The sequence below is a fragment of the Drosophila suzukii genome, unplaced genomic scaffold (assembly GCF_043229965.1).
Source record: "Drosophila suzukii unplaced genomic scaffold, CBGP_Dsuzu_IsoJpt1.0 scf_10, whole genome shotgun sequence".
Taxonomy (NCBI): Eukaryota; Metazoa; Arthropoda; class Insecta; order Diptera; family Drosophilidae; genus Drosophila; species Drosophila suzukii.
This window is the reverse complement of record NW_027255897.1, coordinates 1,875,131-1,901,775: the sequence shown is the minus strand read 5'-3', so window position 1 is coordinate 1,901,775 and position 26,645 is coordinate 1,875,131. Positions and strand designations below refer to the sequence as shown.

At 43.7% G+C, this 26,645-nt stretch overlaps 2 protein-coding genes across 2 annotated transcripts; both read right to left on the bottom strand.

Annotated features, from left to right (window-relative positions):
- Nucleotides 1-3,864: 3,864 nt before the first annotated feature.
- On the bottom strand, nt 3,865-4,779 carry LOC139354593 (uncharacterized). The gene has a single exon (XM_070998859.1). It carries the CDS (start codon nt 4,777-4,779, stop codon nt 3,865-3,867), a length of 915 nt encoding a protein of 304 aa, XP_070854960.1.
- A 1,403-nt stretch (nt 4,780-6,182) lies between these two features.
- On the bottom strand, nt 6,183-9,643 carry LOC139354592 (uncharacterized). The gene is made up of 5 exons (XM_070998858.1): nt 8,981-9,643; nt 8,528-8,903; nt 8,253-8,461; nt 6,386-8,093; nt 6,183-6,322 (listed from the first exon to the last, which is right to left on the bottom strand). Exons 1-5 carry the CDS (start codon nt 9,641-9,643, stop codon nt 6,183-6,185), a joined length of 3,096 nt encoding a protein of 1,031 aa, XP_070854959.1.
- Nucleotides 9,644-26,645: the final 17,002 nt, after the last annotated feature.

Genomic DNA, 26,645 nt, shown 5'->3' with positions numbered 1-26,645 from the left:
TTACACAAATGTGCAACGCCCGCTTGAAACTGTGGCACCTTTTTATACCCTTGCAGAGGGTATAATGATTTCAGTCAGAAGTTTGCAACGCAGTGAAGGAGACGTTTCCGACCCCATAAAGTATATATATTCTTGTTCAGCATCACTAGACGAGTCGATCTAGCCATGTTCGTCTGTCCGTTCGTTTCTAGGCAAAGTAGTTTTCAGTTTTATAGCTATAGGGCTAAAACTTTTTTTTGCAGGTAGTATATGAGTCGGAACCAGCCGTATCGGACAACTATAGCTTATAGCTCCCATAGGAATTATCGGAAAAAAATGTTTAAGAAATTATATCTCTGGTGTTTTTTAACATATAAACTCCTACGCTTGGAAATAACATTTTTTAATTAGTTCTGAATTTCGAATTTAATTTTATCAAAATCGGACGACTTTATCATATAGCAGCCAAAGGAACGATCGGAAAATTTGTGGGAAAAATAGTATGAAACAAATCATAGCTTCGGTGTGTTTTGACATATTATTTTATACTATTGGGAATAACACTTTTTCTACTTTTAAGAATGTTGAATTAAAATTAATAATTATAACTCCAAGGGTATACAAACTTCGGCTTGCTGAAGTTAACTTCCTTTCTTGGCTTAATGTGAAAAATATATTTTTAAGAAAAAATTTTTTTACGTATTGGTTTTATCACTAACTTATCGATTGACCTAAAAGAAGGGTACGCCAACAAACATCACAAAATCGTCCGTATGTACGCAAACTAGTCTGTCAGTTTTAAAGCTATCTTCCCAAAAGTCTTATTTCTATTGCACGTAGTTAATAAGTCGGATCGAGCCGAAGTTTCTATACCCTTGTCGTTCACGTGCGAGCGTTGTAGGTATAGGGCTGTTCGATTTTTAGAAAACTTAAAACTAATTACAGAAACATTAAGGTAATGTCCCATTTTAATTTATAACCGATTATGTTCACCGAAAATGAAATATAACAGCTATATGATAAAGTCGCCACTTGCCACTTGCAATAGAAATAAAACTTTTTGGAAGGTTTCATCCCGATAGCTGAGAGACTAGTTTCATAGAAACGGACAGACGGACATGGCTAGATCTAGTGATGCTGATCAAGAAACGTGTCCTTCACTGCGTTGCAAACTTCTGACTGAAATCATTATACCCTCTGCAGGACTGTAATTAAGCATCATTCTATTTACATTTTAGAGGCAAAAATAATAGCACACCCGTGTTTGTTTTATTTCTGTTTTTTGGTTTATGTCACTCTGTTTTTCGATGGTCGATATGTAAATGAGTTTAAAAATTTAAATGATAATTTAAAAACTTGCATTTCAGGAATACATTAAGAAACAAATTGATAAGGAAGTTGCGAAGGACTTGGCAGTCGCTGGTGCAGCGGCGCTAGTACTTGGCTAGAAAGTAATATTATAAAATATATTTTTCATTAACACATTTTCTTTGAAAAATAATTTGTTTAAACAGTGGTTAATTATGATTCAATCTATTTTTGTATAAAATTGATTAAATTTGTTTGTTCCCTGTTTTTGGTAAAATAAAAAGGGGAGAAATAGTGAAATCTATAATTTTTGCGGAATCTTAATCCACCTGCAACTTGCATAACACAGCCGTTACTTCATTAATGTTCTTAAATATTGTATTAAGTCTAACCGCGTTAATTCAATAATTCAATATTTAATATCTAATAATAACATTGGACCTGTTGTGACGATTCGCACCCGATCGTCAAAGTTGAGCAGAAGTCTACTCTGGGGGTCTTTCACACACTTTGTAATAAAAACTCAGAAATATGTTGAACTTCACCAGATGTATTCATTTGTATACTTTCAATCTTTGACTTATTGCTAACTTTTGATTTACAAATTAGGAAATATAAAAGCTCGGTTATAAACGCGACCAGCTTCTCCTTATGTCTTCTTCGTAGTGTCGTGCTGCTAACATTAGCAGCAGAAATCTAACATTCGCTGTTAAAACTGCTGTTGTCCACTGCTCCTCAGAGTCGCCAGAAAACAGCTGTCCAGCTTCTCCTAATCGACAGAAACACCCGTTCATGCCGCCCCCAATACTGGACCCAGTATTCAAAGCCTTAGACCATGCTTAACTCTGATAAGGTTGAAGTGTGTTATGGAGTGAATGCGGGTATATTCAAAGGTGCATGGGTTGTGTACTTGGGCTAGACTCTTCAGTAAATCTTGGCAAGGGTAAGCGACAAATCTTTGACACAGACCTCTTGTAAATACCCGTTGAGGTCTTAATTGTAGCTGCTCGAACGAGCCCATCGGCCCCAGGATGTAAGTCGATGATTCGCCCTAATTTCCAGTCAGAAGGACCAGTTCGATCATCATTGATAATGATCATGTCGTTATTATTATTATTATTTATTATTTATTGTTTTAGGCTTCCTAACGCTACAAGTTTTAAAACTTATAAATTACAGCGCTAGTCACAACTGGTAAACATATTTAAATTTGGACAAAATTGGTTCTTAAATATAATGACATACATTGTTACATTTATTGTTGAACATTTAGATAAATAGAAATGAAGTTAAATCGAAATTAAAAAACTAAGGAAAAGGTTTTGGGGATAAGTCGCAATGTTAAAATAGGATAATATACCTAATAGTAGACTAGAACTGCTATTTTTTAGGTGTGAGAGAAGTTTTGTCTTAAATAGTGTTGCGCTCCTAGTTTCTTTTATGTAGTTGGGAAGCTCGTTCCACGTTCTAATCGCATTCATAAAAAATTGTCTATTTGAAAGCAGAAACCTGTGTCGGATGCAGATAATATTCTTTGTTCTTGTAGATCTGGAGAATTGTAATTTTTCAAATAAGTACGATGGCTCCCTGGTGTATATAACTTTGTGTAAAAAGATTATTGTTCTACTTTTCATATAATCTGCCAAGCTTATATCAAATATCTTGTAAGAAAATTGAGTTACATGGTCAGATCTATGCAAATTAAATATAAAACGCGCAATACTGTTGTATGCTATTTTCAGCTTATGTTGACTTGCTACATCACAATTTGCATAGATCTCTAGACCATAAAAGAGTGTGGGTATTATACAAGACTTGGCAATTAGAAGACGCACACTAACAGGTAAGGAACATTTAACTAGTGACAAGGATCTTATTAGTCCGTATGTTTTGCCTACAGCTTTGTTTACGTGGTCATTCCAGTTCAAGGTTCTGTTAAATGTGATACCCAAATTATTGGCGGTTTCCACGTACTCAATTGGTGTTTTGTTAATCATCAAGGGGAACAGTTCAATATTGTATAATTTCTTCTTAAAAATGATTAAGCACTTTGATTTCAATGGATTGATGGCTAGACCGTTGTCTTTTGCCCATTCATTTACTCTTCCAAGCTCCATTCTACAAATATCTAAACACTCACTAATTCTGTTTAAGGGACGACTAACATACATCTGAACATCATCAGCATATAAATGGACATTACATTTCGACAGCACAGAAGGAAGATCATTTATATAAAGTGTGAATAATAGTGGTCCAAGAACCGAACCCTGGGGTACACCACGCTTCAGATAGGCAAACGAAGAACAAATATTTGACGATACAACATATTGACGACGATTTTTAAGATACGAACACAAAAGTTTGACGGCAGTATTGGAGAAGAAATACAAATTTTTGAGTTTTGAGCACAGGATATCATGATTTACTGTGTCGAACGCTTTGCTGTAGTCCAGCAAAAGTAAGAAGGTGACATACGAGTTGTCCGTCTGTTGACTTATATCTTCGGTTATTTTTAAGATGGCTGAAGTGCAGCTACGATTTTTTCTAAATCCAGATTGATGGTCATTTAAGAGGCTATTGAAATGAATTATTCTCTAAAGCGGCATCTCTGCTTGAGTTGATTTCGCCCACATCACTACTCAGATCAGAAAGCTCATTGGTGCTTTGCACGTAGTAAGCCTCTCCTCCGTCTATAGGCTTAACAAAAACGTCTCCACGGCGAGTAAAGACGGCCGCTACGCGCTTTTGTTTTTTGAGGCGCATGGCATGCTTAAAAATTTCGTAATTTGTTTTCGTTAATTGTTCATTTAAGTATATAAATGCCGGCGAGTCAAAACCGATCAGCTGTAAGCTCAGCTGCGATTTGGTTGTTTGTCGGTGCACTCCAATCGCCCGCAGCAGCACAGCTTTTTCGCGCACGTGATCCATTTTTATTATTATTATTGGGTCAACAAGTGAGTTTCTTTGGCGCGGTCGGACTCGAAAAATAGACCTAACTCGCGGAGGAGGGGTCAGGTGTAGTGAGAAACAAAGTCGATTGAATAGGGTGTTTAAATTTTCGCCCTCGACGTGCGGTACACCATGCCAGCGCAGGTTGCATGCAACATCCGCGACCTCCTGTGCATTGCACTTTGCTGCCAGTTGAGCATCCAGTTCACACACTTGTTGTTTCAGTGTATTCACCTCTTTTGCCTCGGTTTCCAGCTCTCGCACTCGTTTCGTAAGGTTGTGTATTTCGGTGTTCATTGCATCGAATTTAGCCTGTAGAGTGTTGAGAAAGCGGGCCTCGCTCTCTCGATACTCTCTACCCAGTGACTCCCTTTGCTCCGCAAATTTATCGTCGATCAGTTGCAACAGTTCCATGTTGATTTCCTTCCGTTGACTCGTGAATTTTGCATCAATCTGTTGCAGCAATTGTGTGACCGACGTGCGAGCTACCTTGATTTCGGTACTCGACTTTTCACTCCTTAGTCGCTTTGATGCACTCATACTGTTGTTGTTTTGATCAATTTTGAGTTTGAGTGATTTGTGTAATTGTATAAGTTATTGATTTGAGTGTGTTTTCGGTAGTTTTCAGTCTTTGTGCACTGCAGTATATGTGTGTGAATGTTTCCTTTCTTTTATCTTTACACTTTCGACCAAAAGAAATGTGTTTTAAGTGTTTTTAAACAAAAGTATGGAGATTACACGCACGATTTGAAAGCTAAATGATCATAGACCACAGGCAGCTTATAGTCCGATAGAAATTTTTAATGTTTCTAGATTTTATAGACTTTTTGAGCGACTGTTTCGGGAGCTCTGCAAAAACGCGACTTTCCTTTTGCTACTTAGGCAGCTGAAGATTGTCAGTTTCGTGGCGCCACTTGGGGCGCGCCTGCAGATGAGATAGCCAATCTGCACTCCATTTTCTCCAAAAGAGGCGAAACATCCTTTGACCATTCAGGAACTCTGTGTTTAATGAAGAATCCTTAAGGCTAGGCTCAGGGAGTGACATCATCGAATCGCCGATTAAAAAATGTGCAAGGGTGAGAGCTTGCAAGTCATCTAAGTCAGACGTTAAGGGGCATAATGGCCGAGAGTTCAAGCACGCTTCTATCTGGACAAGAATGATAGACAGCTGCTCGTACGTCATTCGAATAACATTAAACGATCCTTAAAAATGGGTTTTAACAGCTTTTACGTTGGATTTCCAGAGTCCTCCAAAGTTTGGACTATGTGGAGGATTGAAATGCCACTGAATGTTTCGACGAGTAAGTTCAGGAACTACTGTCTTTTCAATTCCTTTATAGAATTCATTGGTCCACAGCTTTAGAGACTTGTCGGATGAGATAAAGTTGGTTCCACAGTCGCTGTATAGATGTTGACAAAAACCCATTCCCGTGTCTGCTTCCAAATGAATCGCTTTGCTCGCTAAGCAAATGAAAACTGCAATGCTTTATAGCAAGTGTGACCTCTGAATCTGGAAGACTTTATCTCAATCGCACTAGTGTAATCAACTCCAGTTGCTTCGAACGCCCGTTTGGGCGGATTGACACGGTGCGCTGGTAAATCTCCCATCAGTTGGCTTGATGGTGACGGGCGGTGTTTGAAACAGGTTACGCACTGTCGCAGAATCCTTTTTACTGCCTGTTTACCGTTACGATCCATAAAACTTGATGAATTGTAGATAAAGTTAGTTGCACACCGCCATGTAAGGTGTTGTGATGAGCGTTCCTTATAACCAAAATCGTCAGGTGGTGGGCCTTTGAAGGATTATTGGTGTGCGTTGAGACATGGAGAGCTGCAAAGCATTCTTAAGTCTGCCTTTAACTCTTATGAGCCCCTGATCGTCGAGAAACGGTGATAGCTGGCTGAGTTTGTTGTGTTTGGATAGAAATTTGTTGGATCGTAGTCTAGATAATTCCCGAATAGACTTGTTGAACCATCCGCACCAGTGCGAACAAAGCCTGTTGGAATTCAGATACCTGAATAGGGCCGGTGAGTCTATCCGCTTTTTTGTGACGAGTATTATAAATGAATCGTTTGACGTAGGCTGTAACGAATAAGAGTTTATTATAGGAGGAATATGATTCGATAAATGGTTGCACTTCTATACAAATGTGGGCTCCGATGTGCTTTAAGGATTGCTCTCCTGAAATAAGTTCTGATTTTGGGGACTGAACTGGATTAACTGGCGAATGCTCCTCTGAAAGATGCAGCCAATGTGGTCCGTTCCACCAAAGCGTGTGATGTTTCAGCTGGGAAGGGGTGAGTCCGCGTGTAGCACAATCTGCTGGGTTTTCTTGCGTAAGAACATGTCTCCACTGCGATGGCGAGCTTGCCTCCAGGATTGCTCCAATTCTATTCGACACAAATGTCTTCCAACGCCTAGGGTCTCCGCTGATCCAATACAGCACTATCATTGCATCCGACCAGTAGTGTACGGATATGGTGTGATGTGATGCTTGAAGTTGATTTACAATCCAATCGGCTAACTGTGTACACAGCAGGGCTCCGGATAACTCAACTCTCGGAATTGTTAGCGGCTTAACAGGTGTGACTCGACTGCGGGCGGCTAATAAGATAACCTGCACGGAACCATCCGTACAACTAGCTCGAAGATAAGCACATGCTGCATACGCCATGGATGATCCGTCACAAAACATGTGTAGTTGCAACGTCGAGACATGCCTTAAATCGAAGCCTAACCAACGAGGGATGTGTATCTCTTCAATGTCGGGGAGCTCTTGAATGAGCTGTCGCCACCGCTCGGCGAGTTGATCTGGCAATGGGTCGTCCCAATCTAATGATGCGGGGGGCTCATCCTTGCGCTCGATACGAAAACTCCAAACTTCCTTCAACAGGATTTTGGCAGCGATGATCACTGGTGCCAGGTATCCCAACGGATCGAATAAGCGTGCTACTGTGGATAGTATAGAACGCTTGGTGAATATAGGATTGAAAGAAAACTTAAGATTAAAACCAAAACCATCTTTGTTTGGATGCCAATACCACCCCAAAGTTTTTATGGAGTCCTTATTGTCTATCTCAAAAACGCTACTGTTAGAGAGATCTGTAGTTGGGATGCTTTCTAAGATATCTGGATGGTTGGATGCCCACTTCTTGAGCTCCATGCCTGCTGATTGCAGAGCTGCGATGACATCATTGCGAATTTTTAGAGCTCCGTCGATTGTCTCGTGAACATCGTCCACATAGATTTCTTTTTTAAGGACATGCTCGGCCAGAGGATAGCGTTCGCGCTCGTCGGACGCAATCTGATGTATGACTCGAATCGCCGTGAAGGGTGCCGAGGCAGTGCCAAACGTTACTGTAGTCAAAAAATATTCCTTGATGAGTCCCTTTTCATCGCGCCAGAAAATTCGCTGATACTGGGCATCTTCTTCATGCATATCTATGCAGCGATACATTTTTGTTATATCGGCCACGAAGACATACCGATGGAGACGCCAGTTGAGTATAACTCCTCCTCCTTGTAGGGCGGGACCCGTGCATAAAATATCATTCAAAGACCTCCCGTTAGACGTTTTGCACGAAGCGTCGTATACGACGCGCATCTTTGTAGTTAAACTGTCGTCTTTGATTACAGCATGATGTGGAGCGGTGCACGCAGAGATTGAGAGTTGCCTTTGAGCGTTGATCCTAGTGTGTTCTTCCTCACTACCTTTTACCTCTTTTATCTGCTTTAGATCAAAGTACTCTTGAATAGTGCTGACATACTGTTGACTAAAATCTGGCCGATGCTCAAGTTTCCTTTCCAGGGCGTGGAAACGGTTTAATGCGATTTGCCTTGACCGGCCGATCACCTGTGTGGGGTCAAACAACGTTTTTAAAGGCAAACGAACTAGATATTTCCCATTCGGCTGACGGATATGAGTTTGTTGAAAATGGTCTTCACACCATTTTTCCTCTGCGCTGAGTTGTCTTGTTGTGGAAACCTGATCCAATTCGAAAAACCTCTGTACCATGTTGTTTAGGTTTGCCAAATTACAACGAATGGAGATTGAAGTCGTCTGGGCTGCTTCAGCTGGTCCAAAAACTATCCAGCCCAGCTGTGTGTTTTGTGCAATTGGTTCTGCAACCGTCCCTTTGCGTATGTCCGGAAGCATTAATTGCGGGATAATGTCGACACCGATAAGTAGGTCAATGCGACCCGACTTGATGAAATTAGGATCTGCAAAGGATAACCCTTGGAGATGTTTACAGGACTTAATGTTTACATTTTGTTTTGGTAAATGACCTGTTAGTGACCGAAGGATGAAGGCTGAGGATACGTAGGCATTAAAATCTGATCCTGAACATGAGATTATGGTGAAGTCGGTGCTGTGCCTGCACTGATTATGCGACGTATTACCAATTCCCGTGATCTCAGCTCGAACAGGATGCCGTTTGAGTCTAAGCGCTTGAACGATGTTTTCCGTGATGAGGGTGCCTTCAGAGCCATGGTCGATGAGAGCTCGAACTAAAGCTGACTGCCCAGTGGAGTTATTTACGATCCGAACAAGTGCAGTAGCAAGAAGGGTCGTTGAGTTCAGATGGGAGGCAACTGCGCTGAAGAGTTGCGTTGATGGTGCATTTTGTACAGCGTCTGCGCTCCGACCAGAGTCTGAAGCATGCTGTCGGGATACTCCAGGAGTCAATGAAGGACTTTGTTGAGCATTCGGGAAATGTAACAAAGTGTGGTGCCGTTGACCACATTGCGAGCAGTTTCGGTTGCTGCTGCATTGACTGAGAGAGTGGGAAGCACTAAGGCAATTGATGCCTTCGAGCGGTCGAATATAACCTTTCGCGCGAAACAATCCTTGGCAAGGAAGTCCGGGCACCGTCTTAGAACGTGATTCTGTTGGCAGAGCGAGCACCTGATGGATCCAGACTCAAGAGTGCTGTGGAAGCTGTGTCCCCTAACAGTGGAGTTTCCCGATGGTCTGGTTGTCTGGCGATGGTTGGTCGATTGTATAGATGATCTAACTGGAACGGCTGGTTTCCTACTCTCAATTAGGTCGATGCTGACCAATCGATTGTGAAGAAACACCTCCAGCTTTGTGAAGGTGGGGATTTTCACGTTGTTGCCCAGGGAATGTTCCCAGGCCTGTGTTGCGCTGATAGGCAGCTTTGTAAGTAAATGATGTACCAACCAATGATCACAGGAATCAATGGCAATGTGTAGTCGTCGGAATTCACTAATACATACATTTGCCAAGATTAACAAATTTCTAAGGTCCACCGCGATCTCCTTGGACAGTGGCTCGATTCCGTACAGTGCATTCATATTGTACATGAACTGCAGTCGAGGGTTGTTGTATCGTTTTACCACAAGGTTCCATGCCACTGAATAGTTGGTTTCTGTTAATGCCATATGGTTTATATCCTGGTCTCGTCCGTGCGGTAGTGCTTGCTTCAAGAAATGAAATTTTTGAACGTTTGAATGAGATTGATGATCATGTATTAGCTGCGTAAAGCTGTCATAAAAAGATGGCCAATCCGCAAAATTTCCTGAAAAGTGGGGTACGGGCAATTTGGGCAGCTGAATTGTGGAAACAGGATGGGCACAAGGGTGTTGTTTATGGATTGATCACCTGATTCCTGTATTAGGTCTGGAAACTTGGTTTCGTATTCATCGGCGAATGAACAATAAATGTGGCTGCATGCTTGCTCAAAATTGTCTTCAACAGCATCCGCAAAATATGGATGCGATCGTGGACATTGCTGTAAAATGAGCGCTTGATGATTTGTGTGAAATTGTTTTGAAAGCTCGTTGAGCTTGTTGAGGCGAAACTCATAGTAGGATTTAGTTTTCTTTATTTGACGGTCCTTCTTAGCATTTTTAATTAGTTGGGTCAACCTGGAAGATAAGTCCATCTGCATTGCGTACATGTCTGCAAAAGGCTCGACCACAGCCAATGGTGCTGAACTCCGTTGTGCCAAATCACTACCATTACTTTCATATTTACCCATTTTAATGTTTTCCTAGTGCACTCTGCTTTGAAATACCACGCACAAATACTCTCACAAACACACTCACCTGTTTCAGTCGTTCCGCTCGTATTGCGATCAAACTTTGAAGGAAGGGGACGGCAAACTTCTCGAGACTAGTGTGTCGCATGAGATGGCAATAGGCATGGGTTGAATCCGCTATTCTCCTCGACTTCTTGATTCCTCCGTTATTCGAGGCTCCGTTATGTCGATTTATGTGGCAAAGGTTGCGTAACTTTGCTGGTTTAAATTAATAGTAGATTTGCAAAATAAGTAAGCACAAAGATTGAAGTAAGTTTACAAATATTGGAAGCTGATGAAGTTATGAGTGTATGTTCCCCTCATGGGCCACCAAAATGTTGTGACGATTCGCACCCGATCTTCAAAGTTTAGCAGAAGTCTACTCAGAGTCTCAGAGTCGCCAGAAAACAGCTGTCCAGCTTCTCCTAATCGACAGAAACACCCGTTCAGGACCCCAAAAAAGGGAAAGTCAACCGGCAGTTTAAACAGCTAGACAAAAATGATAAAAACCCGGAATTCTGATTATTTCATCAATATTCATCTATTTCTCTCAACTACTTCTTCCAAATTATTTCCACCCAGATCAGTTTCACAGACTCCGCATGAAACTGATTCTCTAAACGTCCAAGCCGATATTGTAAACATCAGAGCCCCAAAGCGAGCCTTGAAGTCCGCTAACGTAAACACAAGAGCCCCAGAGCGAGCCCTGAGTCCGCTAACGTAAACACAAGATCCTAAAAGCGATCCCTAACGTAAAAATAAATTCACGGCCGAATTTTAATTTTAAATTTAATTTGCAAATTGCATCATCGTATTTTCCGACTCTCTTGTGTCACTCTCTTTATCAATTTTGAGTTAAATCTCTTAAGCCGAGGTTTATTATTGATCATTGAACTCGAGGCTGGGCAGTTCGTTTTTAAGAATCGAATCGAATAAGTGAAGTTAAAAAAAAAAAATAAATTTGTTTAACAAATTCACTAATGAGAAAGTTAATTCGCATACAAAGCAAAATTAGAACAACATCTGCAAAAAAGAAAATTTCGTAGTAAAAATGATAAATTTTTACCAAATCCTGAATTTACATTTATAGAAGAGTATCGATTTCTGTTCCGATATATCTCCCGGGGTGTAATGGTTGACTCAGGATGAGGAGCGGATATTTCTTCCTTCTACCCAGTTATGAGAACGGCGGGTGGAATCCTCTAGTGCCTTAGCTCTTTCGGCGATGGGGTGGGTCTGTGTGCCGTCTCTAACTGTCCATACATACTTTAGTTTTTAGGGTTCCTACAGAAACTACTTTATATAACGTAACATTGAAAAGAAAAGAAGAAAAAAGCAAATAGAGCAAAATTTAAATATACTACTGCCAGGCTAACGTTTCACAAGGTCTTAGCTGATATTCGACACTTGCTTTCTCTACCCACCCAACCCTAATCTTTTCGGCTATTCGACGAAGATACCCAAGAGATACTTCCGATTCATAATTTAAATTGCCATGTCAATTCAGGAAACAACACACCTTTAGCAGTTCATGATTTTCTTCAAGGTATTATCCATATTTATTTACAAAGGGACGTTTGTTGATTTAACATTTTTTTTCCAGTAGATAAGATTACCCCTCGCTGCCATAAAGTATACTTTAATAAGGGTTTGATAAAACTATTGGTTTTGATTTTTCTGGCTGCAAAATGATAGGCGAGCATTCAGTTCAGAATGACGACCATTACACCACCCGATAATATTTCTTCTTTAGATGCAATATTAGCGGGAATTAGCTTCGAATGTCCTTGGCATGATAAGTTCCTACCTCTTTTCCTTGAAAGTTTTCAAGTTGGTAATAACAATTTCCAAGTTTTTTTTTTCTAATCCTACATTTCACAAATTGGGGACCTAACTTTGCGTTAAAATTCTGTACGAATTTACTCTGAGCAAAATTTCGACGATACACTTCCTGTCCTTCCCGGAACGAGGTCGGCTTTGCCCGCAAATTGTATTGCCGGACATTGCGATCATAGGCACGACGGATATTTGCTTGAATATCTTTTCGCAAAAAAACAAGGTTATCTATTCGAGATATAGGTACTATAGGTTCCTCCAACTCGGCTGAGGAACTTGTGAGATGGTTCCAAAGTCGCCTAGCTGGGGCAACCGAGCGGGTCGCAGGTTGCGGATAGCGGACGACCTCTCTCGAGGTCAACTGTGAATAAGCTAAGCGAATAAGTCAAACACGGTACCGTGGACGGAAACCCCAGTAAATAAACAGTCCGGACAGCCAGCGGATATTTTGCAACGAAGCAATACCGACGATGCGAGTTGTTCAGCCGCATCTAAATAGTTGCTTTACACAAACCCACTCCCAACACAACACCTACCCAACTCCCCTCCCAAACAACATCTCACTCCGGGCCGGACTACGGTGTAATACGGACCGTGCCAAGAGTCAGCCTGGCTGGGGGCCCGGATCAAAAATAGCCCAGTCTCAAACGGTGTGCTCAGGGACATGGCGACCCCCTGTTTTAACTATCGCCTTACCCGGGCATCGCGGATCTCTGCCCGGGCGGACTTTTCCCCCTTCTCCGCAACTCGTGGGACCTAATTATGGATCAAAAAACAGAAGAAAAAAAGACAAAAAACATAGAGACGGGTACTCTTAAAAAACCCATGGATAAGACGAACACTGGTTCCACCTTCCATACCAGCACGGCCCAGAAAGGGCTGCATCCCAAACTGGGGATAATGGGTGGCAGAAAGCCAACCGCAAACGCCTCCGCGACGTGCGCATCTGCGCCGAAAGCAACGGTAGGCACTGCCAAGGCGCTCGGGCCACCCGCTGGTGCAAAATATACATACGCAGAAAGGCGGACTGCCGCCCAGACTCTGCGCTCACACACCAGGAGCACCGTTGCCACGCCTTCGCCTGAATGGCTAAAGAAGGTAGAGTGGGCAAGGAAGGTGCTCCCAAACTACGGGAAGGAAAAGCCCACTCAAGAGGCGACTCAGGCGAAAAGGCAGCGATCCCTCGAACTACCCGGGCCATCGGCGAAGAGATCAAAGATCCAGCCATCGGTCTCTTTCGCCGAAATCCCGAAGAATCGTGTACTACTCGGCCTGATTGACAGGGGAAATCCGGAGAGCAGGATCCCCAGAAACAAGTGGAAGGCAGTGGAGTCCCACCTTTCCCTCATTTGCCTGCGCATGGTACGAGAGAAGCCAGGCACCTTGCCCTGTTGCATGGACGCGGGCTGGTACCAGGGCAGCGTCAAGGTGGTAGCATGCGACAGTCAGCGGTCGGCTGATATGTACAAAGAGGCGACAAGCAAGCTCGGCGAGGTTTACGAAGGGGCGAACATCGTTGCGCTTGACTGGTGCGATGTCCCCAGTAGACCCCGAGCCAGGATCTGGATTCCAGCAGCGATCAAGACGCCGGAGGACATCCTCTTCATGTTGCAACAATGCAACCCGCACCTCCCCACGAAGGACTGGAAAGTCGTCAAGGTGGAGGAGCATGAAGGGGACGTCAACCAGGCGGTTTTGGTCCTGAACAAGGAGTCAGTAGCTCCGATCGAGACTGCTCGTGGAGTGCTGAACTTGGGGTTCAGTGCGATACACATCAAAGTGTATAAGGGCGACTCCAACGCCGCTAGCAGCTCTGCCGGCAACCCAGCCGAGCAGGTGCTTGCTGAGGAGTTGGAGGCACCTGGTGGGCCGGAGGACGGCTACTCTACCGATTCGTCGCTGAGCAGAGAGATGCGTGTGCTCGGACCGGCAATCGAGGACGTGGACCTCAGCGACACAGAGGAGGCCGACGTCACTGTGGTGGAGGTTGAAGCTGTAGATGTCACTAAGACTTCTACAAATAAACCTTCACCACAGTAAAGCAGCGTCTGCTGCACTTCTGCTTCGCCTGACAGAAGGCGGAGCCGACCTAGTCCTCGTACAGGAACCTTGGGTGGTAGGAGGCAAGGTTGCTGGACTAGGAACAAAGGAATACAAGCTTATGCTTGACCCGAAAGAAGGTAAAATTCGAACCTGCATATTAGCCAAAAGGCATCTTAGTATATTTCTACTTCGCAATTAGAGCAACGGAGACAACACCGCAGTAAGCCTGGAGCTGCAGAGTGGCTCTATAAGGGTTCTATCGGCCTATTTGGCCTTTGAGAAGGAAAACCCCCCAGATGCGCTGGTCAGAGGACTAGCAGAGGAATGCGAAAAGCTCAAGTACGGATTGGTAATAGGCTGTGACGCCAACGCCCATCGCACCCAGTGGGGTTGCCCAAACAACAACGACAGAGGTGAGTCTCTTTTTGATTTTATTCTAAATTCGAACCTATTCTTATGCAATAGGGGCAATGCCCCTACTTTCATAACTAAAGCTTGCCAAACGATCATAGATCTAACTTTGGTATCAGATTCACTCGTAGGCGCAGTCAAAAACTGGGCAGTCTCTGCGAGCACTCCTTTTCGGACCATAGATTCATAGAAACCGTACTGTCCCTTGATTCGCCCTTGCCGGTCAGCTTCGCCAACCCCAGACGAGCGGACTGGCATAGGTACAAAGAAGTTCTGACAAATATCCTTCCCATGGAACCGTCAGAAAGCATCACAAACCCACATGAGCTGGACGAAACAGTATACAAATTCACAGAGGCATGCAACACTGCCTTCAAAGTGGCATGCCCCACAGAGAAACCAAGAGTAAGGAAAAAACCCCCCTGGTGGACCCAACAACTATCTATCCTCAGAACCAACTGCAGATGCCTGTTTAACAGAGCAAAGGCGGGAAATGAGGACACCAATTGGCTGAACTACAAGTTCAGCCTCTTACAAAAAGGCCATTAGAAGAGCAAAACGAATGGCATGGCAGACCTTCTGCTCTGACATAGAAAAAACAACTGATGCCGCAAGGCTCAGGAAAATACTCTCTAAGACAGCCGCGCCCTTGGGCTATCTTCAAAAAGCAGATGGATCAGGGTCAGACTCCAGTAAAGAGTCCTTGGACATGCTCCTAGATGCTCACTTCCCGGGGAGCCAACAAGCAGGTCATCCTCCTGAAAGAGGAGCAGAAGAGGGTATCGAAATAGATCCACTCCTATCAGACCGCAACATGAAATGGTCCATTCATAGTTTCAAACCATACAAATCGCCGGGACCGGACGGGATAACACCGGCTCACATCCAGCAAGCAGGACAAATAGCCATAAGCTGGTTGAAAAAAATCTTCCAATCCATCCTGGCGGTAGGAGAACTACCAACAGCATGGCAAGAAACAAAGGTGGTTTTCATTCCCAAGGCAGGGAAGGCCACTCACACCACAGCAAAGGATTTTAGGCCAATAAGCCTAACATCATTCCTGCTTAAGAGCTTTGAAAGAATGATAAGCCTACACATAAGGGCCACCGTAGACCCGACACAAATATCAGAAGCACAACACTCTTACACCAAAGGTAAGTCAACCGAATCGGCGCTACACTTGGTGGTAAACAGCATCGAGAAATCACTCAACATCAAGGAATACACACTGATCGCCTTCCTGGATATAGAGGGAGCCTTCAATAACGTGCTTCCCACCGCTAGAACAGAATCTCTCACAGAACTAGGGGTTGAGCCGCCAATGGTGAGGCTAATCCATAAATTGCTGATAAGCAGAATGGTCACAGCCACACTAGGGACCTCAACCCAGACTAGACTAGTGAACAGAGGCACCCCGCAAGGAGGTGTACTATCACCCCTCCTGTGGAATATCGCAGTAAATAAACTACTGCGGATTCTGGAGGGAGGAGGCTGTAAGGTCGTGGCATACGCAGACGACGTCGCCATCATCTTTAATGGAAAATATCCACAAACACTTTGCGATCTTATGACCGCTAAACTTAAAATACTATCGGAATGGACGATAGCGAACGGACTCGGGGTAAAACCCTCGAAAACAGAACTTGTTCTATTTACAAATAGGTACAAAGTTTCACAACTTAACCCACCCATTTTAAACAATTGTAATCTCTCCTTTAGCGATCACGCCAGGTACTTGGGGTTAGTACTAGATAAACGCCTCAAGTATGGCTTAAACAACCAAGAGAGAACCAAAAAAGCGACCATTGCACTTTACTCCTGTAAAAAAGCAATCGGGCTAAGATGGGGCATGTCCCCAAGAATAGTTAACTGGATATACACAGCGGTAGTCAAGCCAATCCTACTGTACGGAGTGGGTCTGTGGTGGACCGCCTTGCACAAACAATGCATACTGACTCCTCTAAACAAAGTATAGCGAATGGCGGCTTTGTGTATTAGTGGAGCCCTTCGAACCACCCCGAATGAAGCGCTGAATGCGATCTTGAACCTCCCTAGCCTGGACTTAGCAGGCATGGAAAGGGCCAAATCGGCAGCTATTCGACTGAGGGACACAGGGCAGTGGAAAGCCCAGTTATATGGCCATGCTAAAATTCTCCAGCATGATTCCGAAAATCACGGATCTGTGCAAATCTATTGAATATAGTCACACACCCTTTGAGGCCCTGATTCCTGATAGAGAGGAATGGGAACAGGGCCGACTGGGCACGACGGACGCAATCTGTTTCTATACAAATTAGAAGGACACGTCGGCGGAGGTGTATACTCCGAACAATTAGATATCAGGAAGTCATTCAGGCTCCCGGACCACTGTAGCGTCTTTCAGGCGGAGGTCCACGCTATAAAAGAAGCACTAACCTGTTTAGGGAACCTTAGCCTCCAGAGAGGACACCTAAACATATATAGTGACATCCAAGCGGCTATTAAGTCGATCTACTCGACAAACACCAACTCCCGTACAATAGCAGACTGTCGCAGATCTCTCCACGAGATGGCAAATCAGCTTACTATCAGCCTAATATGGGTTCCGGGTCACCGGGACATCGTAGGCAACTGCATAGCGGACGAATTAGCCAGGCAGGGCACCACCAAGCCTCTCCTACCAGGAGAGGAAAATGTCGGTATGCCCATGGCTACTTGCAAGCTAAACATAAAAAACCACTTCAATACACTAGCCAACACCCATTGGCAAGGCGCACCACAGTGTCGCATATCTCACCAGACATGGCCTGTGATAAACAACAAGAAAACCTCGGAGTTACTCAAGCTCAGCCGCACAGAGTGTGGCATGTTGATCCGAGCTCTTACAGGCCACTGGCATGTTGGCGCGCATGCCGGCAGGCTAAAAGCCCCGCAAAATGATTTCTGCAGAAGCTGTAGGGATGAGGAAGAAGTGGAAACGGTAGAACACCTTCTCTGCTTCTGCCCAGCCCTATGCAGACTCAGACTGAAACACTTAGGAAGCCCCTTCATCGACGATCTTACCGAAATATCGGAGATTAATCTCAAAAGCATAAGTGCCTTTATTAAATCTTCCGGGTGGAAGACATGCTGATCAGCTTAACACAAGCCGAAACTACTAGAAACGGGACCCTAGAGAAGGAAGAAACGAGATCATGCGGTATCACAACGGACCCATTGAGGTCTAAGTGTGTCGGACTATAGTCCGACAGCCGCCCAAACCTAACCTAACCTAGGTTCCTCCAAAAGCGATAAGTCTTTGAGTAACTTATAATCGGAGCCGTGCGTTATCATATCCAGTCCGAATAAAGTACGGTATGGGGAACATCCTAACGATTGATGCAAAGATGATCTCAAGGATCATCAAGTTTATAATAATAAAGTGCCTGTCCCACTCGGTTTGATCGTTTTTTAAGTACGAACGGACCGCAGCAATTAGGGAACGGTTTACCCGCTCGGGCGCATTACTTTGTGGCGAGTAAAGCGCGGTATATACGTGGTTTATGCCTAATTCCGTAATAAAAGCGTTAAATTCCGATGCCTTAAATTGTGTACTGTTGTCGCTTACTATAGTTTCGGGAACGCCTACACTGTGAAACACCTGCTTTAGTAGAAACTCTATTTTTGCCGCCGACGTACATTTTTTCAATGGTTGGAGCCAGGGATAATTGCTAAAATGGTCCAGTACTTTAAGTAGACCAACATGTCCCTATTTACTACGCGGGTAAGGGCCTAGCAGATCGATATACAGACGTTGAAATGGTCTGTACGTTGGACAGTGCTCACCCATGTGGGGGCGTAAAGTATAGTTAGGCGCCTTGTTCTCCTTACGTGCGTCACAAGATCGAATATAGTCTCTAACATCTTTTGATAAGCCTGGCCAAAATAAATTTCGACGTATCTTTGCTATGGTCTTTTGCATTCCCGCATGAGAGGAAGTAACGCTATCGTGGGCTTGTCGGAGAACCTCTTCTCTTAAGGATTCGGGAACCCACAGTTTCCATGCCTGTTTATCTTGCATTTCGTTTCCGTCTGCATGTTCGTTACGAATATACAGAATTTGATCTTCTATTTTAACGTCTGAGAATTTATCTATATTGTTCGTAAACTTGGTTTTTAACGCCGTGTATGTGTCTTCCTGAAAAGCCTCGGAACTTAGGTCTATTATGGGGGCCATATCTATTGCCGAGATTTCGTTTTCACATAGCCTAGATAGGGCGTCAGGAACAACATGGTTTTTTCTTTGCGATGTGACAAAGTGAATTTAAATTGCTGCAAGCGAAAAATCCACCGAGCAAGTTTGCTGCCTCATAAGCCAAAGTAAGCTTGAATGGTCAGTAACTACTTCAAATTCTTATAGTTATAGATAGCAACGAAAGTTTTCAATAGCTAATACTACAGCCAAACACTCGCGCTCGGTTACGCTACAGTTGCGTTGCGAACGACTCAGTTTTTTCGACATGAATGCGATGTGCTATTCAGCATCCTCTTCTGACAGTTGAACCAGCACGGCACCAATGCCAAAGTCGCTAGCATCACAGTGAAGATAAAATTTTTTTTCATAGTTCGGATTTGTTAACACGGGAGCCGAGGTCAAAATGGATTTTAACTTATCCATTGCTACTTGGGCTTCGGCAGGCCAAAATTTTACCTTTTTAGAAAGCACATCTGTGATTGGGCAGGTGAGATCAGAAAAATTATGTATGAATCGTCGATACCACCCACAAACTCCGAGAAATCCGCGAACTTGTTTTAGGGTTTTTGGCGATGGCCAATTTATAATACACGAAATTTTGGCGGGTCGGTGCAAATACCTCCACTACCAATGACATATCCTAAGTAGTTGATGCTTTGTAACGAACTGATCTTATATCTGCTCGCTACGAGATTCGTGCGGCTAGCTCAGAAGATTGTATGTTCGTCCCACCAAATTTATATGACGTGACTGCCCCCGTAGATCAGTGAGAAAACAAAGGGTTCAAATGGTAACAGTGGGATTTATTCTCGTGGTATTAGTACAGCGGGTGTGTGCCTGGGCTGGCTTCGGTATCTCCTGGCTCTGATTCCGCCGACTGCTGGCGCTCCTCTTTCTGGCTCCTCGACGCGTTGACTCGGCTTCCGCTGGCTCCTGGGTTTCGGGATGCTCGTAGTGGCCGCCTCTGCTTGCTTGCCGACGCGCTGCCTCGGGGTCGCTTGTTGCGCCTTAGACTCGCAGAGAGTTCGGCCTTGTGGGCTTGGGGAAGCGTCACCGTTCTCAGACTAGGGTGAACAAGCCTTTGCCGACGCCTTTCGAGGCAATACCTGTTCCTTGCTCTGTCCCGGACGGTCCCGCTAGGTTCTTGCTCAGATCGCGCTGACAGTCAAGGCTGCCGCCAGGAAGCTGCCTAGCAGTTCACTTTGCTTTACGCCTAGCGCAGACGAACGTTCCACCCGGTTTCACCCTAATGCGTGACGTCCGCGACGCTCCTGTGCTCCCCAATGAGCTCCGCGCGGCGATGGTAACGTGGCGGCCGGAAATGTCTGCTGGCGTCGCTGTCGATGTCCTCTGCGCTGTCTCCTGACCAGTAGCTTGTCGTTCTGGCACTCGGGGAGTTGGGCGGTTGCTGTTCGGGAACTTCGCCGGTAATCGCAAGGCTCTCCAGGCGGCCGCCTCTTGAAACCGCAAGTCGATTTACCGCTCGTCCGTCACGTCAGGTCCTGCTTGGTCGGGCAAGGTACGCTGGGTCGCAGACAACTTTCCTCCCCAAGCTGACGGTTCTTCGTCGTAGGACTCTTTTGCTTGTCTCTGACAGACCCGCCGGGCGACTCGCCGGGGTTTGGTCGTGACAAAGTTGGAAAACAATCGCCTTGACTTCGCCGTGTGATACCTTCCGGAACTCAGCCACTTGTGTCTCAATTCGGAGATTCCTGATGTCCCAATCCCGAACTTCTCGACGTGGCGATCTTGCTCCTTGTATGCTTCCCACGGCGCTGCTTCCGACGACTCGCTTGGTTGTGACTCCCTCGTAGATTACTTGCTTGACTGACTGTTCACTTGGTACTTTAACTGATCTTAAAGGTTTGACTCCTCGTGATCGACTGATCCAGCTGCCAGCGCTCTGCGGCCTTATATAGGGCCTCCGAGAACCGTTATTTCCCTTTTGCGCACGGCCCGCTGGATCTCTCCACTCCGGGTCCAAAGTCCGTGACTCCTGGTTGACCCACTTGTCCTTCACGTACCGCTTCCAATCGATGCTCCGCCCACTGCTGCAGTCCCGCTGATTACCGTGATGCTTGTGGCACGCCTGTGTGCCGCTCCACTGCCGAGATGTGGCACTTCCTCTCCCGGTCCAAAATACACGGGAGTGTCCAAAGTCCGGTGGAGTTCCGTTATCCGCTTTTGTACACGGCACTCTTGCCTTGCCCGCGAAGTCTCCGTTCTCTCTCGATCTCCATCCTTGGTCTCCAAACTCTCTCGCTCTCCATCCTTGGTCTCCAAGCTCTCTCGTTCTCCATCCAAGTCTAAAAACTCTCCTCGCCGCGCCGTTACTACGCGAATTCGCCGCGTATCTGGTAAGCGGCCGGCCATCTACTGCTGCATCTTTTTGTGGGGAGTTATTCAACTCCTCACAGCTTGTTACCCCAATTTCACTTTTGTCTACATTAAGAGTAAGATTGGCTTTGCGGAATTCCTCTGCAAGCCGAACCAATACTGACAAATGGGATGCAAAATCTTCCGTAACAACGCAAAGGTCGTCTAGGTAACCAAAGACACAATTGCGAAGATCTGGGAATATGATCTGATCCATTAAACGACACATTCTGGACGGCGCGTTACATAGGCCGAAAGGCATAACTTTGATATGGTATAACGGTAGACCAGGCACCGTGAATGCCGTTAAAGGCTTTGATTCTGAGCTGAGCTGGATCTGCCAGTAGGCATCTTTTAAGTCTAGCTTGGAAATGATATTAGCTATCGGTAACCTCGAAAAAATCCCGTCAATGCTAAGCAAAGGATAAGCATCCTTTTTGGTAGCCTCATTAAGTGTGCGCGCGTCAAGGCAAAGTTGAATTTTGTTAGGCCTGACTACCAGACGCATCGGGGAGCTCCACGGGCTCACGGAAGGCTCAATAACATCCAACTGAAGCATACGGTCAATTTGCGCATACAGCAGTTTTTCTACTGCGGGACTTACAGGGTAGAATCGTTGTTTTACCGGTAATGCATTTCCCACCTCGATTGTATGCTCTATTAGGGACGTACGACCTAATCCATCTGATGCTTTTGGAAATAATTGCTTAACTACTGCTAGTTGTTGACTTTGCGTGGCAGTTAACGGATATAGGTTTTCACCTGAAAGCTCACTGATTTCCTTAGGCGCCTGTAACGACGATATAATATTTGGAGATTTCCAGAAGTCATGGCCTAGAACTAGTTTTTGTTTAATGCTGGGAATAATATATAATCTCATAAGCTTTTTAATATTGTTGTAACTAATTTCGGTATCAAGGAAACCTGTTATAGCTTGATTTTCCCCGCCTGCTGTTTTCGCTCGCGACTTTAAGGGCTTGTATTCCGACAAATTTGAAAAATCTTGCAGTGCCAGCTCTGCTCCAATGCAACTTATGTTTGCCCCCGTGTCCAACAGACCAAGTTCTTTATACTGTAGGAACGACACTTCGATAACTTCGTATGTCAGTGGAGTTGTTAAAAATAGTCGAAATCTGCATTTTTTTTATTTCTCTTAACCTTAGCATAATAGGCCTTTAATATATTAGTGCGCCTATTTATTTGTGGATCTTTATCCTGAAATATACGGTTTCTTACTTCTAAATAGTTTTGCATTCTCTCTTCATAGGGGCGAAATCGCATTGGAATTAGATTTCCTTTCGCTTGCTTATCTATTACTGTATTTTGACTTACATTTGCGGGGGCACTCGGTTTTTGGCGAATGAACCCACTCTCGGTTTTCCGACTGCTATTGGAGGCAATTTGGACATTGTGGCGTGTAGGCGTTTAGCTTTCCACAGGTATAGCAAAAGATACGACGCTCCTCTAAACAGTTCCGCCAGATATGTCCTACTTCTTCGAAGTTCCAACACTTTAGCTTATCATGAAAGCCTTGTAAGGCAGCAAGTTTCGCCTCTGCTTGTGAAGTTTCTTCCGTTTCGGAACTATCATCTTCTAGCGCATATACTTGTCGGCGATTCGGTCCTAGTTTGGACTTACCCTGATCTGAGCGACAACTTATCTCCTGCAATAAATTTTCGCTCATGTGAACTAAACGACGTAAATGTCCTACAGAATGCACTGGCTGGTATAGCAATTTTTCTCTCGTATCGGGTAGCAAATTATTCTTTAATATTTCACAAAGCTCTTCTTCTTCAATTTTAATAGAGGCTTTGTCAATTAATGAGGCCACGGCCTCAAAGAAAGAGGAAAACGGTTCTCCGTGCTTTTACTTGCGCGCTCTAATCAATTCCATGCTCATAAAGTCCAATCGGTAGTTCTTATATTGTTGACGGAGTGAGGCGCAAATGTTTGACCAAACGATTCTATCCACCTGCTTATGGTATCTCCAAGACCAAGATCTAGTTTTTCCAGTGAATAAGACATGCATGTTCTTACACATGATTGTAAGGTCACTACCTAATGTTTCGTTGGTTAGCACTTTTATTCTATAAATAAACTCGTCCACTCGTAACCCTTCAATAGACCCATCAAAATGTACACCCCACTTTTGCATGATGTCGACTGTCTGCCTAGAATGTATAGATGCTGAACTGAGAGATGATGATTCCCGGTTCATATCGGATACCTGCCTATTATTAGATTGAGAACGGTTATGTATAGATATAGATGATATAACGGTATTAACCGTTTGTTTTATCATTCCTTGGATAGTATTATAGTCCACCGTCTGATTTCGACGGGTATTTGTGGTGCGAGCTGGTCTACCGGCGCGGGGCCTACCCCGAATTGGTCTACTAGCAATACCTTCCACCTGGATTGTACTCTGGCTAGCATCCAAAGCAGTACCACTGACGTTTAACGGGACTGGGTCGGGTATGGTGGCCGTATTAGCTTCTTCTAACTGGGCTAAAGTTCTGGCAAAATTTCTGGTGGTTACTCCCCGCGAAACTGGGTCGGGCGGTGGAGGCACTTGTTGCGAACGAGAGGGCGAGCAATTTCCTACAACTACTTTAATTTCTTTTCTGGTTATTGGGGCACTACAGATATAACAACAAGAATTCTCTGTTAACCATGCTTCTACACAATTTTTGGGAAATATTTTTTTGGGATATTAACAAGGATTGGTCTTATCCATGACAGTTGCACATAGTGCGCAATTATTCTCCATATTACCAGAAGAGGCGCTTGGAGGCGAGTTTGTAACTGGCATTTTGATTTTTTTTTCTTGATCTATGTTTTGATTGTTCCTGAATTTGACATAAAATGGCAACTTAAAAAAATCGGGTATACTGACTTAGCCTGCAGTGTAAATTTATGAAAAATTTCGCTTATTGAAACTAAATATGATGGTCTCGAACTGTCAGATTTTTAACTATCTACGGTTCTCTATTCGGCAAGTAAACGCATTGTATCGCATTCGGACAAGGTCCAGGAAAGATACATCGTACCTTGACAAAAAAATACGCCAGCTTCACGATAATTAAGTATTGGTATGTGATCTTAGTCCCCTTCTCAATATTCTATAAATATGCAAGCTTGACTTTTTTCTCTCATTAGATATCCTACAACAAACTCCTAAATCAGAAAAATGTGAGCAATAATTGTGAGTAACAAAAGATTTCCTATAGCTGATGTTTTCGCTATTTTTTCCTATTGGTGTATGTCAATCCGTTGGTTTCTCGGTCTGTTATCCGTATCTAAATAGCAGCGTCGTAGGCCTTGTAGGGGGTCGACCTCTTCCCGTACCTTATAATGCGATAGGTAGACCGATCAAGACCAACTTCTTCAGCAAAAATAATACTATAATGATCTAAACACTACTGAATGGATTAAATCTATGTTCGTACCACTAAAAGTTTTTATTCTTAAAGTGGCCCCACGTTGGGCGCCAAAAGTTATGTAATGGTTGACTCAGGATGAGGAGATGCTATTTGGCGAAAAATAAAAGTGTTGCCAGCACGCGATACACCAGATAAGTTGTTAGTAGCGATCTCTTCCTTCTACCCAGTTATGGCGTGTGGAATCCTCTAGTGCCTTAGCTCTTTCGGCGATGGGGTGGGTCTGTGTGCCGTCTCTAACTGTCCATACATACTTTAGTTTTTAGGATTCCTACAGAAACTACTTTATATAACGTAACATTGAAAAGTAAAGTGGAGGGGGAAAAAAAGACCAAAATTTAAATATACTACTGCCAGGCTAACGTTTTACAAGGTCTTAGCTGATATTCGACACTTGCTTTCATTACCCACCCAACCATAATCTTTTCGGCTATTCGACGACGATACCCAAGAGATACTTCCGATTCATAGTTAAAATTGCCATGTCAATTCAGGAAACAACACACCTTTAGCAGTTCATGATTTTCTTCAGGGTATTATCCATATTTATTAAACATTTTTTTTTTCCAGTAGCTAAAATTACCCCTCGCTGCCGTAAAGTATACTTTTGATAAAACTATTGGTTTTGGTTTTTCTGGCTGCAAAATGATAGGCGAGCATTCAGTTCAGAATGACGACCATTACAATTTGGGATATGGTTTGTTCCGACATATAAACCACCTGCAATAGAAATAAAACTTTTGGGAAGGTTTCATCCCCGATAGCTGAGAGACTAGTTTCACAGAAACGGACAGACGGACATGGATAGATCTAGTGATGCTGATCAAGAAACGTGTCCTTCACTGCGTTGCAAACTTCTGACTGAAATCATTATACCCTCTGCTGGACTGTAATTAAGCATCATTCTATTTACATTTTAGAGGCAAAAATAATTTAGCAAAGAAAAGCAACCAAATTAATTAAGTTTAAGCGAAATAGTTAACAGCACACGCGTGTTTGTTTTTTTTTCTGTTTTTTGGTTTTTGTCACTGTGTTATTAGATGATAATTAGATTATTAAATGATAATTTAAGAAACAAATTGATAATGAAGTTGCGAAGGGCTTGGCAGTCGCTGGTGGAGCGGCGCTATTACTTGGTGGAATATTGGGCTTAGGCATTGCTATGGCTAGAAAGTAATATTATATAATATACTTTTCATTAAAACATTTTCTTTGAAAAATAATTTGTTTAAACAGTGGTTGATTATGATTCAATCTATTTTTGTATAAAATCGACAACAGTATAGCTATTGATTAAATTTGCTTGTTCCTTTTTTAGCAAACAAAAACGGGAGAAATAGTGAAATCCATAATTTTTCCGGAATCTTAATCCACCTGCATCTTGCACAACACAGCCGTTACTTCATTAATGTTCTTAAAAATTGTATTAAGTTTAACCGCGATAATTCAATAAAAGGCCCAAATGTTAAAATTATTTAATATGTAATTATAAAATAGGACCCCAAAAAAGGGAAAGTCAACCGGCAGTTTAAACAGCTAGACAAAAAATATAAAAAAACGGAATTCTGATTAATTTGAGGACGTGTGTACTAACAACTGATGACGCAAGTTATATGACACATTATTTGGGGGCACTATCCCAATTTATGAACATCTTTGAGCCGAGAGCCACTTTCCAAAGAACTCTGACTGGCTTAGAGATAAATCTGTGGTCATCTATTTCTCTCAACTACATTGTTTGTGCCTTACCGAAGTAGACACTTTCGGGTCACACCGTGGGACAAGGGGGTAATGAGCACGTGTCGCTGGCACGGGGACGCTTTGCTGGCAGGACGATCGCTTCGCGGCAACGGTAACGATAGTTACTGCGATGCCGGACCACAGGCGATGCAGAACTGCGCTCCACTAGCAGTGGAGATAGTGTATTACGAGCCCTATTCCCAGAGGTAGGAAGTAGAACCGCGGAGTTATGAGATGCGTTGATAACTGATTTATTCTTCATTTGATACCTGCTTATATACTACTTGGAACACGGAAGCTTAGTG

Coding starts and splice junctions, on each gene's coding strand:
- LOC139354593 (XM_070998859.1), bottom strand. CDS start 4,779: ATGAGTGCATCAAAGCGACTAAGGAGTGAAAAGTCGAGTACCGAAATC.
- LOC139354592 (XM_070998858.1), bottom strand. CDS start 9,643: ATGGCATTAACAGAAACCAACTATTCAGTGGCATGGAACCTTGTGGTA. Junction 8,462..8,527: donor CATCCTTCGGTCACTAACAG/GTCATTTACCAA, acceptor TATCCTTTGCAG/ATCCTAATTTCATCAAGTCG. Junction 8,094..8,252: donor TGGCAAACCTAAACAACATG/GTACAGAGGTTT, acceptor GACCCCACACAG/GTGATCGGCCGGTCAAGGCA.